A 16,888-nucleotide genomic window follows, 5' to 3' on the forward strand; every position below is an offset into this window, starting at 1 on the left:
GAAAATGTCCGTTAATAGCTCAAAACGTGTCAAAATATTTTAAAATTGTATGGTGTATAGAAAATGAGAATATAAACATTCAGTTAAATGTTCATGGCGTTCATGCATCTACAATAATTATTCTTTTTGAATTACAAAAAAATAAGAAAATTGCTACCTGAGAAAGTGAGAAATCGAGTAAATAACCTATGTTGTAAAAATATGAACTTCAAACGCTCAAAAAAATTGAATTTGACTTGGTATTAGATATATTTTATTTTTTTTTGATAAAGGTCTTTTGAGAAATCTTGAGTTACATATTCAATCGTTTTTAATCAACAAACAATTTTTTATCAACATTTTTAGAATAATAACTAAGAAAAATTTCGAATTTCAATTGGATTGTATGTAATAATATTTTTTTTTATAGATTAACTGTGTTTAGTAAATAATAATATATAAAATTATGTTTTTGAATAACGTTTGTCTTGAAATAGATACTGACATCAAAATAGGCTATAATTATTTTTTATTAAAATCTAATTTCGTCAAAGTTTGATTTTTATACCTACACATAGTTTTGAAATAAAAAAGTTGTACAGATATGTTTTTATTATAGACTATAGTAATAAATAATAATAATAATAAAACAATTTCAACAGAGCTTAATAGCTTATCCTAAGGTTAATTGTGATAGACGATAGGTAATAATATTATTTATAAGCAGTGGTGAATTGGTAAATAAATGTATGGGTACAAGCACCAAAAAGTATTTGAATAGGTATAAGTATACCTTAAAAAATATACTCGCTTCGCTCGAAATATCTTAACGCTAATATACATAATATACAAAGTTATTGTGATTGCCCGTAGATATATATTATCAATTATAGCACCCGGTAGGTTAGCATTTGTATGGTTTTACTGAGTACATCAAAAAGTTGCTGGATCAGCCACAAATTTGAATCACTGTTTAAAGAGTTCAAAAATGGAATTTTAATTTTAAAATAAAATTGCATTTTACTGTATAAATGTTTGAAATAATAGGTATATATATTTCATGAAAATATCGGATTTTGAGTTTATTTCAAAATATTTTGTCTTTATGAAAACTAAATAAGTAATAAAAACGTCACCATGGTGAAACAAGTAAAACAAAAACCTGATTAAAAGTAGGCGATACTTATATTACTATATTATTTATGTCCTGAAAATTCTTAATAATGTTGAATTTAATTTAAACTTTAGTCGTTGTATTTTCAAATACGCCACCGAATAGGAGAATTATTATATTAACTTATAGAAGCCATCAGTAATCCCAAGTATTCATGATACGGTTTGATGAATTATTTTATATTTTCCCACATCATAAATTGTATAATGTCACCATGCCGGTTTGATTTTTGATAGTTTTTAATGCTTGAAATTCCGAGCCCTAATCATCAATTAACATGCACGATTACCTTAGAGACTTTTTAATCACTGATCTATTTTTAACTATTAAAATATCGGCACGCCGTTCGCCTAAGCAATGAGGCTCAACTAACCCATCACTTGCACTACACACGATATTACTCGCGCAGAACGTTATAAAATTCTGTGTATATGCCTATAGGTACTTGGTACAGTATACAGTAAACACTCTCGGCATTTTCCGAATACCGAACTTCATGCGGGGTTGAGGCTATTTATTTTGGACAGAGCATAATATATATACACTGCATAGTGTACATAATAAGATAATAATTGCATATTGTTATTTATTTTATACAGTGATATTAATTATGATTAATGATAAATTAGAAGTTTGCACATGCCCATAATGTATTAATTTTTAATAATTGGCGTCTACCCATAATAGACGAATTTTCTAAAGTTATATGCATAAATCCATAAGTAGGGATCCGCGGTATACGTCGTATACCCTCCAATACACTGTTATTATCTTAAGGGTACAAAATATCATATTGGCTTGCTATAAATTATTTTGGCTTCAGGCTTGTCTAGTTGTTATAGCATAGGCCACAGGGGTGTCATTTATTGTAGGAGAAGCAGAATAATGCATTTGCCCAACCATAGATTTTAAAGTGACGACGTTTGGGACGGCTGCCAGATCTACATCAACCGGCCCTAGGGCTAGAGCCAATAACTACGGGTAGTGTTACAAATATAGAATAGTATGATAAGAATATATAATAATGTAGGTACTAAGTTCACTAACTGTTGGTTAGTATAATATGGTCACGAAAAAAAAACAGATAGAATATTATTTTTGACCTGTATTATATGGTTAGATATAATTGTATTCTCAACGCTACTTTTTTGATCATTGTCTCAGAATCTATAAATGCACATCTTAAATGCCATGGCACTCAACGTATTAAGGGGGCTCCAGCGTATCATGTTTTAAGGAGTAATATTTAGGCAATTCACATAACATGAACATTTTGGCTATGTCTATGTGTGAGTAGTAAATGAACATTAGTGTGTGTAATCCATTATCGCGTGCCACGGACATTCGGTCGTCGACAGTATTACGAATTCCCAGAACTACGTATACCTAATTAAAATGGCAATATATCATGTTCAATTGCGCGCGTTATCTTTTACCACGGTTTAAGATATATCGTATATATTATATATTAGTATTATATTATTATTATTATATATTAGTATATATTATATATATAGTATATCTTAAACCGTGTCTTTTACTATTATATTACCTACTAACTACTCGGCTTTCGCTGCAATTCGCAAAAATGTACAATTACATTATACTACACAAGAGAACTTTGTTATTTCATAGTTATTAACTATTACATTGCTTAACATTTTTATACAAATACAATTATTTAAAAAAGTAGTGTTAAAAACCATCCCCGATAGGAAAAGGAAACTCACGTTCATTTACTAAATCAATTAATTCTAAAACCATATAAAAAAATAAAAAACTTAAAAATTGATACATTTTTTTTCTCGAAATATTCAATATAGCCAATATGTAAATTTGATTTTCAGAAAAATGTATATGGTTAAAACACTTATTTAAGTCAAAAGGCTGATTTTTTAAAAATTTTTTAAATATAAATATTTTCGTTAGGTAAATTATAATTTAATTTATAGTTTATACATCACAAATTATTAAAATAAATACAATAAAAAATTAATAAAATTTAACATGCACTTATTTAAAAATGTTCTTATAAAATATTTTTTAAAAACTTTATTATTATTTGAAATTACAAGGTTTCTAACATAATCTAGATCGTAATTTACATAACGGAAATATTGATAGTGTTATTATACTTTGTATTTCCTTGAAATTTAAATATATGTGGGTTGTATTAAATTTGGAAAAATATAATTATTATTGTCGCCCATTAGTAATGTTCTATACCTATCCAATAATCTTTATCGGCTAATTGTTTCCGACTTCCGAGAATCTATGACGGCCGGTCGGCAGCCGCGAGCCGCCGCAGAAATAAACTCTCGCACGCGCAGGAACATGTCATTACTTTACGAAAAGTGAAATATAATATTCATGTTTGCAATGCTATAAAAACTACTAAAAGCGGTAGTAAATTAAACATACTTCCTGAAGGCCGATTGTAATTTTGAAAAAATGGTTGAATTTATAAACTTCTAGACTATGCTCTTTAGGAATCACTTTTTCGATTTAAAATTAGATGTGCCAAAAATAAATACAAATGTAACGTAATTATTTCATGGAATTTTTGAAAAAAAAATCGTTATTTTAAGGTCTTTTAAAATTGAAAATTGAAAATCGACTTCCTAAATAACCTAGATATTTTGTCAAAGAGTTCATACATGTATAAAAAATTAAAATCGGACATTCCAAAGTATGTGTAATTTACTACCGCTTATTGGTCTAAAACGCTTGAAAAATTCGTCTGCTGCGACCCCCTTAAGAGGAGGTGATACCCACATGCGTTGTCTTCGTCTCCGTCTATATAAGTGCGTAGGTAACACAGCAAATTTTACGCTCAGCCGAACACATGTAGCTCTATTAGTTTAAAATTTAAAGTGAATTGATCTCTAATAACATTTAAAGATAAGATTATTAACTAGACAACCTCCATAGGCTTTCAATTTTGAAGGGAGTTATAAGTATTTAAAAACTGTAAATAGTTTTTACATCTTAAAATACTATCATAACTCGCATCAAAACTAAAATATGATCAAAAGCCTATGAGGTTGTCTAGATTTATTATCTTAAAATTTTATTAGAGGTCAATTCATTCTAACTTTTAAACTAACAGAGCTACACAGAGGTTTTGAATTAACAACCTTCCAAATTTTTATTTTCACCAATAGACAAAATGAGCGCTTTTGAATGTCAGCCGTCAATTTAAATTTAATAAATTTAATTTAAGATACCTATACTATGCCTAACTATTAACAATTAAATCCTATACAATATATTATTATGTAATAATACACCACATGTGCCATAGGTATAATTATTGTTTATCAAAATTAAATTATCAAGAACAAGCATTGTGTTATAACAATTATCAATAGTTTATAGTACAATATACAGGGTGTCCCACGAAGATCTAACAAATGAAATAATTTTTGTTCTTATCAATAGATTTTAAAAGTTTCTGTTTAATATAATTATTCATAGACACTTGCGCTACATTTTTGGAATACATTTTTGTTTTTATTTTTTAATATTGAAAATAAAAACTTAAAAATTGATAAAAATATTTTTCGAAATATTCAATATAGCCAATTTGTAAATCTGATTTTCAGAAAAATTTATATGGTAAAAACTTATTTAAGTCAAATGCTCAATTGGCTGATTTTTTACAATTTTTTTAAATATTAATATTTTCTTTAAGTAAATTACGATCTAGTTTATGTTAGAAACATTTTAATTTCAAAAATATTTTATATGAACATTTTATAGGTTCATTTTACAATCTAATTAATTTTTTATTGTATCTACTATTTTATTATAATCAATAAACTCATCTTTTGAAATTAAAATATTTCTAACATAAACGAAAAAAATTGTAAAAAATCAGCCATTTGACTTAATGAATTAATTAAATTTTTATTTTCAGTATTAAAAAATAAAAAATTTACTCTAAAAATATAGCCCAAGTGTCCATGAATTATATTCAAAAGAAATTAAAAAAAAAAAAAATATTGATTAGAATAAAAGTTATTTCATTTGTCAGATCTACGTAGGACACCCTATATATATAGGTTTTTTATGTACCTAACTACTAAAAGTAGCATATTATGCTATATAGTATAGGCACTTATTACTATTTAATCTTTAAAGAAACTACCTACACATATTTATACTGAAATACAGAATACTACTTAGCATTTATCAGTTTTTCACGTTTTGTTCAATAGGTTTGTGGTCGAGATTGTCTCAAAATAATATGTACTTAGTTTAGATAATAGATAGTACATTAATATAAAAGTACCTATACCTATCCATAAAAGCAACAAATCAATGCCTTGTGCGCTGTAGTTATTCGAATAAAATGGCGACCATCGAAAAATTAAGTGACGTACGAACATGTTTGTTAAAATATTAATAGAACTACATTTTTACCATTGTAATAAAACATATACTTTACACTTTAACAGGATGTCAACGCACTGTCTGTTTTGTTCTTTGACCTACACGGCCACCGCCACATGCAATATAATATACAACATTTAGGACATTTAGGTTCACTAGAATCAACCTGAAAAATTTATATTATTAGATTGAATCGATTTATTTATCGTCAAACTTTTTTATATCTCTTAGTTTTTACATTGGTTAAAGCTGGTTTTTTATGATATTCAATTTATCCTACTATGTGTCAACATTTTTAAACTGTTATATATATATATATATTACTTATAAATATATTTATTTATATATCTACTTGCTCACTTCCTTTAAAAATTAAATATCGTTAAAAACCCATCATTTATTAAACCCAGACAATTTTCTAAACTTTTAATTTGATAAAAATATGAGAATTCAATATCATCCATATGACAATATGTCGACACTGAACCTATTTCTTAATGCCAAAATACAAAAGATAACAACATAAGATTTTTTGTACTCTGAATCTACATAATATTAAATGTACCTATGATTTTAGGTTTGGGAACAGTTTATATCATTTGAATCTATACCGGAATTATGGAAAAATCAGCCTACATATTTATTAGTCCAGATGTTATTTATTATAGGTGGAGCAGTAACACTTATACACGGTAAGATACAAAAATAATTTAGGTATATTATATTATAGCATCATTTAATTTATTTACTGGTAGCAAGTCTTATTAAATTTAGTAATTTAGATAATAAATTAGCAAATGTCAGTATACCAACTGCAGGTAAAAGTTATTATAACTCGGAAGATGATCATTGTACATTTATAATAAAATATTATTTATTATATAAGAACACCTGAATTCATACAAATTATTTGTGAAAACTAAAACGTCCAATTAATCATTACTATTTTAGCACTTACTAATGGAGGAAGACGTCCTCAACTTTGGTTATCCATCATTTGTCATGGTTTGGTTGTTGAGAGTATATGTTATATCATGCCTGAAATAGACAATTTTTGGCATAGTACTGCACCAGTTATGTTCTTCCGACATAGGCTTCCATTATATGTCATTATCTTATGTAAGTATTGCATTTCTAAGTCTGTATAGTTAGTGTTATAGATATTTTCTTAATTTTACAGATCCTGTTTTTTATTATATAGCAATTGAAGTAGCGTACAGGACAAACAAAACAAAAACAGGTTTTATAGTTACTGTAGGATTAAATGTATTTTTGATTGATTTACCATATGATATAATGGGTATAAAATTTATTCATTGGACTTGGCATGATACAGATCCTAACATAGGGGACCGAATGTATTGGGTACCATGGACTTCTTATTATTTTCATATGGTGTTTTCTGCAAGTTTTGTTTTTTGGTTTTTCAAAAAAGGTGTAAATCTTAACCAAACATATACATCCAGAACAGAGATTTTAACTTCTCTAAAAACAATATTCCTTAGTACGCCCTGTGGAATATTATGCTTTTCTGTACTATATCACCCATTACATGATCTGTATAATGTTCCAACAGACATAATAACAATGTTTTTAATAGCATTATACATCATGTTGTCTATTTTGAAACGCAAACCTAGAAAAATGTTTGACCGTCCATCCACTATGATTATGTACTTGATTGTGTATTATGCAACATTTTTGTGTTTCGCAATATGGGGGAAACCAGAAAATGAAATTTCAATTGGACCTCATGAAGAAATTGGCCCATGCAATATCACAGTATCATCTTTTGGAACAGTTAGTATATATCAAGGTTTGAAATTACAATAATGATACCAAAAATGCCTGAACTAAAAGTAAGACAAAAAGTCATATACTATTATAATGTTATTTTTGCAATACTATGTAACTATACAAGTCTACATCATATTTTAAATTTTTAAGTCGTAATATTTATAATTAGACAAAATAGTTTATTTATTTATGAAAATTAAGACATTTAACACTTTTTATTTTTAAAACCAACTAAGTTATTATTATATTAACATGTTAAAATAATTAAGAGGATGTCATACCAGCATGCGTTGTCTCTGTCTAAGTACATAACATAGTAAATTTTAAGTTAAGCCGATCACATTTAGCTCGGTTAGTTTAAAAACTTGAATGAACTAATAAATAACTTATAAGTTTTATAAAATTTAAAGGTAAGATCACTATCTAGACAACCTCTTGGGATTTTTATTATATTTTAATTTTGAAGCAAGTTATAAGTATTTTAAAATTGTAATTTGTTTGTATATCTTAAAATACTTATAACTTGCTTCAAAATTAAAATATAATAAAAAGCTCATAAGACCTTCTAAATAATACTCGTACTTTTAAATTTTATAAAAGGTAAATTCACTCTAGTTTTTTAGCTAATGGAGCTAAATGAGGTATGTTGAGAGTAAAAACTGATGTGTAACACATTTGTAAGACGGGGATAACACATGCGGGTACAACATACTCTTGATACAGTACATACCTAAAATGAGTTGGTTAAAACTCAAAGCTAGAATTAAAGAATGTTTTGGAACTATTTATTTAAACATAATTTGCTTTTATTATATCTTCCTATATTACCTACCATAGATTGGTTTTATAGAATTCTGAAATATATGTCGTCAGTCATGACCAGACTTTAAAATAAAAGCAAAACAAAAAACTTACGTGGTGCACTTGGTTTAAAAATTTGACAATAGTTAAATTTACCCTTGCAATATGCAAATAATAAATGCAGATGTTCTCTTAATAGAAAAAAATATATTATGTTTACAATTCAGCTTCCAAGCCTTATTTTCATTGTTTAAAAATCATTTTTATTTTATTTTAGGAATTAAAAAAACGTAAATATTTATGTATTGAAGACTATAATGAAGATTTTGATTTTCATTGTGTGAATGATGTTCCTGCTCAACATAGCCAAATGTATACAATATGTGGAACACCTTTTAAGAATCAGATTGAATATATTGTTTTAATAATCACAATTATGATAGTAGCATTTACACATTTTAACGAATCATTTAAAATAATAAAACAGACTAAAAAATCTCATTGATAATATCAAAATTTTATTATTAAGCTAGAGAAATATGAAAATAATAATAATAGTATGAATTAAATTGTTTACATATAAAGTATTCATTAAACATTAAAAATCTGTCCAATACACCTCATGCTTATCTGGTTGATGTAGTTTATTCTTGAAATCGTTCATGTTGATTATAAATTTGTAATATTTATAACAATTTTTTAAATATTGCCAGTTTTGTAGATAAAAGACATTGTATGGTATTGAGGTTTTTTAAACTAAGATGATTTACATTTAAGGAGTGATTTATAAATAAAATGTAAACTTAAATTGTAAAAAATAATAAGTAGTAGTCTGACAATTCGAAACCACCAGTTTGTTGCTGATAGACTTCAATTGTATCACCTTCTTCCATCTCTAGTGATGATGGTGTATCAGCTTCACTAATTGCTTGTCCGTCAAATCGAAACCTTACTGTAGCCATAGCTAAACCCTAAAATATTACAATTTTGAATGAATAAAAAAATATTAAAATTATAAAAGTACATAGGCTTAGTTAAAACTATACTCTATTCTCAAAATAAAAATAGACAAGCAGTAGACAACAATTCAATGTTCAAACATATTTCCAAAGAATACAGCTACCTCCTCAATTTAGTCCAAAATATCCACTACACCTGTCTATACTACCTAAGTACATGAAGCATAATGATCATTAAAAACTAATAAACAAATAAGACCTAATGCTTAGTTGTGGTACAAAAAAGCTGTACATTTTAATTCTGAATAGAGTAGGTATAACCATACAGATAAATAAAAATATCAAAATGACATACGAGCTTTAAATGATAGTTCATCTCTATAAATTATATACAGACAGGGGCGGAGTGGCCGGTCTGGAAATGGGAATTTTCCAGATGGCCTGGTGGCCCGATCATTTTATATTAGATTTTATTTAAAAAATTTGTAAATACGTCAACAATGTTTTTGTATTAAAACTTTGAAATTAATATTATTATTTGGTATATTAATACAATTGTGATTTGTGTTACATATTAATTTTCATTACCCATTGCCATAGAGCAGAGGACTTGTAGCTCTAAAAAATCACCAAATATGCACTTAATATTTTGGTTGTATAATTAAATAGATAAAAACGTCTATGAAAAAATATTGATAAAATGATAAATTATTTAAAATATGCATTTGTAAGCGAAATAAAATTTTTCAATACTAGCTTTGTGAAAGCATGAAATGTATTTGTTTCGTACTTGTGAAAGGCCATTTTCAACCTTGAAGTATTTGAAAAATAGGTTAAGAAATTCAATGACTAATGAAAATCTTGAGTCTTTTATGCTAATGGCCATTGAGAATAAAATTCTGATGGAAATAGATAATAATATTATAATAAATGCAGTTGGTAAAAAATCTAAGCTATTATCAAAATTATTATTATAAATGTATATCTTTCTTATTATATAATTATTAATAATTTGTTATAGTTATTGTTTATAAAACATAATTAATAAAATACTTCTTTATTATAAATATATTTGTTAATTATTAACTAAACCTGATCCATTAAAACACAATACATAATTATTCATATTGCTATTAAACTATATTGATTAAATATTTTCTGGTATTTAGTGGTATATAAATACAACACATTAGAAGTTAAACGAAATAGCGATTGTGATTGAAATACTTTTATAATATTAAGAGTATAATAATATTATAAATAAAATGAAATGTATTTATTTAATTGTATTAAAATAGGTTAATAGAAATATATAATTTGAGCATAGCGAGAACAATTTTTTTGGTAATTTAATTGGTAAATGGTGGGTGGCCTGGATAAATTTCAATCTCCTGGCCTGAATTTTGTTCCCACTCCGCCCCTGTATACAGATAATGTTTGTATCAACATACTATTTAAAAAGACGCCACATCAGTAGTTATTGTTTTCGTCTTACAAGTGTGATTTGGCAAATGGAAAATAAATTTAGTTTTAATATTAGTTAATTGATAAATTATTTAATTTAACTTTGATTTTTTAATTATAAAACAAGTTTTAGGTAAATGTGCAAAACATTACAATCAATTTTTTTTTTTTTAAAACAGACAATATTATAATCATTAAATAAAACTAACTTAACGTGAGAACTCTCAAATGCAAATTGTCAACACACTTATTAGTAGTTAATATGTTATACATTTGCAAACATTTAATAAAAGACAATAAATGCAGATGTGGTGATCTTAGCTGTTTTTAAAAGCAAACAAGATATGCAGACAAATTAATTTAAACCAAGGAGGAATATTCTGAACACAGAAAGAAAATAGCTTAATTATTTTAGATTATACTATAATCATTATATGGATTGTTTAAAAATTTAAAAAATAGAAAGAAAACTTCAAAGATTAGTTCTTTAAACTTAATTTTACTGAGAAATATTTCAGTTGGAAAAAATTACATAAAAAGTATAAATAAACAGTCCTATGAGAATTTACCCATTGCTATAACTTCCGAAATTATGGTGATATCAAAATTCTGGTTTTGTAATAAGACTCACAGGGATAAGAACTACAAAAATTTCTATTTTAATTTATTTTAATGTTTAGGTAAAAAACATATTTTGTTATTTAATTATTTCCAAAAAATTGACCTTAGCAATTTTGTAGTTTATTATTCTAAAAATATTAACATTTTGAAATTTTATTTTCATTAATTTCCTGTTTTTTTTTTTTTTTTTTGTTTCAAGAAAAGTTGCGAATTATTTAACACCGTAATGATATCAAACACGTGACTCGCCACGCCGTGCACATTCCCATACGGCTGGCCGAATACTTTCTGTGTTCCTAGTAGCTATAATCATATTTTATTTCTCCAAAAGTAAAAAAAATATTAAAAATCAGAAAATTAATGAAAATAAAATTTTGGAATTTCAATATTTTCAGAAAAATAAACTCTACAAAATGGCTATCTACTTTTTTTGTAAATAATTAAATAAAAATACATATTTTTTAAATTTTTTACAAAAACCATAAAATAAATTAAAAAATGAAATAATTGTAGTCCTTGTCCCTGTGAATCTTATTATAAAACTAGAATTTTGATATTTACATTATTTTGTAAGATATCGCAATGGGTAAATACTTGAGGGACACTCTGTATATATTATAGATCCTGTGGATCTATATATGATGACAACAGTTAGATTTCTACTTTCTAGAAATGGTAAAATTATATTTAATTATTATTGAGTCAATAAAAAATAACCTAAAAGCAATTAGATACTAAAAAAAACCACAAAAAATTGAATTGTTTTACATGTCAACCCACGTAAAAAAAGACAAAATAAATATATAGATTAATAGAATTTAACCAAAATTATAATGAACCATATTTATTTATCTCCACAATGTAAGATAAATACAAAAAAGCAGGTGGCCTGCCAAATATTCAAATAATATTAACTGTTATTTTATCCAAACTTAATTTATTCTACCAGGCTGGTTTTATAATTTAAATTTAAAAAAAAATAATAATGTTTTTCTAATTTACTATTTAGTAGATATTCACATGTTTATTGTTATTGTCAAAACTAATGGTTCTCACCAAGTTTCTTAAAAAAAAAAAAAAAAAAAAATATAAGTAATTTACAAAAAATATTCTAAATTAATTTATCATACATGATATTAAGTTGATTTACCTACTTCTCTAATCAATTAGTTTATGAACATCAAGTCATATTTTATTAACGTGAATGGCACTAGAACAAAATACTAGGAATAACCACATGGTTATCATTCCCATCTAATGTGATACTAAAATACTAGAAGTGAGCCAACTGTTCAAAACAAACTTTAGATGTATAGTTCATGTTAAACAAAATTAAAAAAAAAAATCTTACAAAAGTTTGAAATTCAATAATTACCTAATCAAAACTATAACATTTTCTGAAAATAAGAATTATTTCAGGTTTTACTAAAATTGTTATTTTGTCTATTTTATGGACAAAAACCATTCATATTTCAAGTTTTTTTATTTTATTTTAAAAGTGCAGAGATGGATGCTAATTCTAACTACATTATTGTCAATTTAAATTTAAATATTTAAAAAATATGATATCTAAATAGTTGCCATATTTATTTCCAATTTTTTAAATAATTTATTATTTTTTGACTAACTGATGGAAAAATAATAAAATTATTTTGGTCTAGTATTGTTTAAAAAATCAATGTGTTACGAGTTAGGCATACAATGTATAAAAGATGGTTTAAGACCAAATTTTATGAATTTGACACACCTCTACAAAGCATTCATCAACATTAATTTTTGGCACTAATTTCTAATGATTTGGAGGAATCAAAAATATAATTGGTATAATTAATATACATGAGTAACTCATGTTTATACTTAATACATTTAATTCTAGGTAATATAATTTTAAGCCTTGATTACATTAGGTAACATTTACTTGCTACAACCAAATTTCCCTAAATCAATTGGCATAGGTACTCAAACAAAATTGTTTTTTTGGTACTTGTGCGTTATCGCGCCTACCGCGCGCCACATATGCGTTATCGCGACTACCTCATATTATGGGTTATTGCGAGGCTGTTTTATATGCGATTCTATTTTTTCCAGTGTCGTTACAATCGCACTTATCGCAATTTTACTAGCTGGGTAACTTTTAGGACACTTAGTATATTTAGTTAAAACCATGCTGTCACGCTGGTAGTACGTAATAACTTGTTGTACATTTCGATTATTTGGCAATGGATCTGTGGAACTAACCAACTACTGAAAAAGATGCTGTAGCTTTTTATCAAGAAAAAGGCATTTTACCACATCAATGAATCTGTTCGAACGGTCACAAAGCAAAACTCTATTTTGGGAAACAAGTATTTTGGAAGTGCAATGTGAAAAGTTGTCAGCAAAAAGTTAACATGCGTGTTGCCAATTGGTTTGTGAATAGTCGCATATCATTTGTGCAAGCTTTACGTTTCATGTTTTGTTGGACAGAGGAAATGATTTCAGTGAAATTTTGTGAAAAACACTTACAACTTAACAATAATACGGTAAATGATTGGAATAATTATTTACGGGAAGTATGTGTTATAACTTTGAGAGAAAGAGTAAATAAAAAAATTGGAGGAAAAGGAAAAATAGTGGAAATTGACGAAAGTTTGTTCACTAAACGTAAAAATAATTGTGGAAGAGTACTTCCCCAGCAATGGATTTTCGGCGGAATATGCCGTGAAACAAAAGAGGTATTTTTAGTAGAAGTTCCTGATCGGTCTTCTGCTACTTTGATGTCAAAAATACATCAACACATAGAGAAAGGGACGATAATTTACTCTGATTGCTGGCGGGCATATAACGCAATACAAGATAATGGCTATGAGCATTATACAGTGAATCATTCTTATAATTTCGTTGATCCAAGTACACATGCTCACACACAAGGAATAGAAAGACTTTGGGGATCGGCGAAATGGAGAAACAAACGTCATAGAGGTACAGCGCGACACCATTTAGAATCTTACTTGGCGGAATTTATGTGGAGGAATACTTATCATAATGAAGAAAAGTTCAACGTTTTACTTAATAATATTGCAAATCATTGGCCACCACAAATTGATTTTTAAAATTTTAAATGTATTACTAAATTTTATTTTATTTTATTTATTTTATAAATTTTACTCGTAATTGTTGACGTATAAATTTGACTTTATTATTATATTTTATAATTGTTTTCGTATTATCAATAAAGACATTGACATTATAGCTTTGGGTAGTTTTGTATTATTATAAACACATTAAAAATATGTTGCGTTCGAAATCAAGGTAGTCGCGATAATGCACAAGTGAAAATAAGGTAGTCGCAACGAGTCGGCGGTAGTCGCGATAACGCACAAGTACCGTTTTTTTTATGATCAGCCAACTTTAAGGAAATTTTACTCTCTTTCGAATGAAATTATTTTGACTAATCAATATGGCTATACAATTTTTAGAGTTCAAAAACTAACAACTAGCAGTAGTCATTTTGGAACAAGTTTGAAATCTTAACTACTTTGTTTGCGGTAAATCGGTGAGTTAATTTGCGCTATGAAATATATGCCCAAGTGAATGGTTGAATTTAATACATACATTTCAAATTGATTTTTGATTTAAAATATTAGGTACATGATAAAATTATAGTCTAAGATTTAGTAACTGGAATTATAATGGTTTCAATAAAATATAGTTTTTACCCGGTTTATACTTACAGTTCTCTCACAGTAGGCATTCATCAGTTTTTTGAGTGGAGTATGTTTTTTAATTTTAAACTGTACCACAGCATTATCTTGGCCAAGCACTTTGAGGTTAATATGTTCAGGCGCATCCTATAATAGGAACACAGCATTTTTTATAGCATTGATTGGTAGATATAAAAACAGACAAAATTTAAATTTGTAATAAATTAGTTCATCATTAAATGTTCTAATTTTTAAAAGACTTTACAAACATTAAGCAATATGAATATAATATTATAATATCAAAACAACAAGAATTAGTATGAATCACATAATTATGAAATAATAACATTTGTGACTGTTGGTTGTCCAGACGATTAACGTGCCAAATATATTCAATGTTAACGATAATAGTTGTGTCAACCTCATGAGTTGGATGATGATAGAGGTAAATTTAAGGTGTGAGGTTAATACTTTTTGGGATATTATAATAATTGTTATTACCGCGCGACGATATTGTTACAACGAGCTTCAATTCGGTAAAAAAGACGCTATGGGTGGTGGGTAGGGGGTACGCGCCACTGGTGCAATTTCGAAAATGTCGATTGTTAATTAACGAGACGGATTTGATCACAATCTGTGTAATAAATGATCACACACAGCAATGAAAAAAAACCCCAGTCGTTTGGGCTAAGTGTCAAACCCGTGAATCACTCAATGTTATGACGGAAAATACATAGGAAATTGCGCGGGTAAAACGCCGACCGGGACGCGAGCACGAGGTATGTACATTAACTGAGTAACATGTCGAGACGGGTGAGCAACATTTTAGTGTCGGGTGTTGGACACCATTAAACATGCCGTAACTCTTGTTTTAGATGTTAGACGCGCAAATTCTTGTTAATACTTACACCTTTATCTACGGCCATTGTTGATTCTTGACTGTGTAGTGTGTGGGTAATCAAATTGATGAACTGACTTACAACGGCGACCGGGCGACAACTGTCAAACAGACAAGTGTCAAGGAAACAACAATATAAACAAATGGAAGCGAAACGCGATTTACTAGCGGCGGTTAACCGAAACATTGTTGAATTGTTGCCACTCACGCGTCTGTGATTGGTACCACCGTCGTGCGGCGTTGTTCCGCTTCTTAATCAAGGATGTTATAAATATTATTGTGCTTATTTAGGAAACAATGCGTCTTTTAGATATATATATGTATTATATTGACTACCTAAACAAACGACTATATTATTGTCCCAAATACTGAAATCTTATATATATCGTTCTAAGCAACCCATGGAAGAATTCCGTTTTTCTTCTATAGGTTCCCTAAGACCGGCCAATCGCGTTACTTCCTCGCGGCGGCGGCCGAGCTATCACGATTTTTCAGTTATCGTATACTTATCAGTCATAGATATCGTGTTTTAGATTTTTCGAAACGTTTTACGCTTATTTTTTCGACTTTTTACGCAAAAATTATATAAAGTACAAGTACTAAATTTTTTTAACTCACAAATTCTAGTAAATAACAATATTTTATTTTGTACATGAAAAATTGGTATTCTGACCAGTATTATGTACCTTCAATATTCTAGTACTAGTATAGAACTGTAAAATGATACAACAATTGATTGATATATTATTTGTATATAGTTACACAGTATATTATATTAATGCAGTGCTTCTCAACCTTTTTTTTATAGGGCCTCCTAAATTTAATGTAAAACTGTCAAGATCCCCCCTAACAATTTTATTATTATTTAATAATAGTAATCTAACATTAGACTTTATCGACAATGATTATTAGAACTAAAATCGAAAACATTTTAAATGAAATAAATATTTTAAGTCTTCAAGTTGAGAAGCACTGTATTAATGTATAGTTACATAAAGAAACAAAGACCATGGGTCATAATATAATAGCATTATTAATTATTATTTATTAAAACAAAATATATATGTATATAATACAAACTTACAAAATATATCAAGTAGTATTATTAGTAAGGTAC

At 27.3% G+C, this 16,888-nt stretch overlaps 2 protein-coding genes across 2 annotated transcripts; one reads left to right on the forward strand and one right to left on the reverse strand.

Annotated features, from left to right (window-relative positions):
* Positions 1 to 5,303: 5,303 nt before the first annotated feature.
* LOC107165370 (uncharacterized) lies at positions 5,304 to 8,969 on the forward strand. Its single transcript, XM_015513568.2, has 5 exons — positions 5,304 to 5,534; positions 6,126 to 6,240; positions 6,500 to 6,667; positions 6,729 to 7,348; positions 8,424 to 8,969. The coding sequence occupies exons 1-5, from the start codon at positions 5,508 to 5,510 to the stop codon at positions 8,649 to 8,651; spliced, it is 1,158 nt and encodes a 385-aa protein (XP_015369054.2). The 5' UTR covers positions 5,304 to 5,507; the 3' UTR covers positions 8,652 to 8,969.
* Sumo (Small ubiquitin like modifier) lies at positions 8,643 to 15,942 on the reverse strand. Its single transcript, XM_015513570.2, has 3 exons — positions 15,782 to 15,942; positions 14,904 to 15,020; positions 8,643 to 9,117 (listed from the first exon to the last, which is right to left on the reverse strand). The coding sequence occupies exons 1-3, from the start codon at positions 15,797 to 15,799 to the stop codon at positions 8,950 to 8,952; spliced, it is 303 nt and encodes a 100-aa protein (XP_015369056.1). The 5' UTR covers positions 15,800 to 15,942; the 3' UTR covers positions 8,643 to 8,949.
* Between the last annotated feature and the right edge of the window lie 946 nt (positions 15,943 to 16,888).

Source organism: Diuraphis noxia, unplaced genomic scaffold, assembly GCF_037042655.1.
Source record: "Diuraphis noxia isolate RWA-SAM2 unplaced genomic scaffold, SU_Dnox_SAM2 contig0002, whole genome shotgun sequence".
NCBI lineage: Eukaryota > Metazoa > Arthropoda > Insecta > Hemiptera > Aphididae > Diuraphis > Diuraphis noxia.

Excerpts from the sequence above, each read along its gene's own strand:
- Sumo (XM_015513570.2), bottom strand. Across the intron at positions 9,118-14,903 it reads ATGCCTACTGTGAGAGAACT|GGTTTAGCTATGGCTACAGT; the intron begins GTAAGTATAAAC and ends GTAATATTTTAG.
- LOC107165370 (XM_015513568.2), top strand. The coding sequence starts at position 5,508 with ATGGCGACCATCGAAAAATTAAGTGAC. Across the intron at positions 5,535-6,125 it reads CCATCGAAAAATTAAGTGAC|GTTTGGGAACAGTTTATATC; the intron begins GTACGAACATGT and ends CTATGATTTTAG. Across the intron at positions 6,668-6,728 it reads ATTATATGTCATTATCTTAT|ATCCTGTTTTTTATTATATA; the intron begins GTAAGTATTGCA and ends TTAATTTTACAG.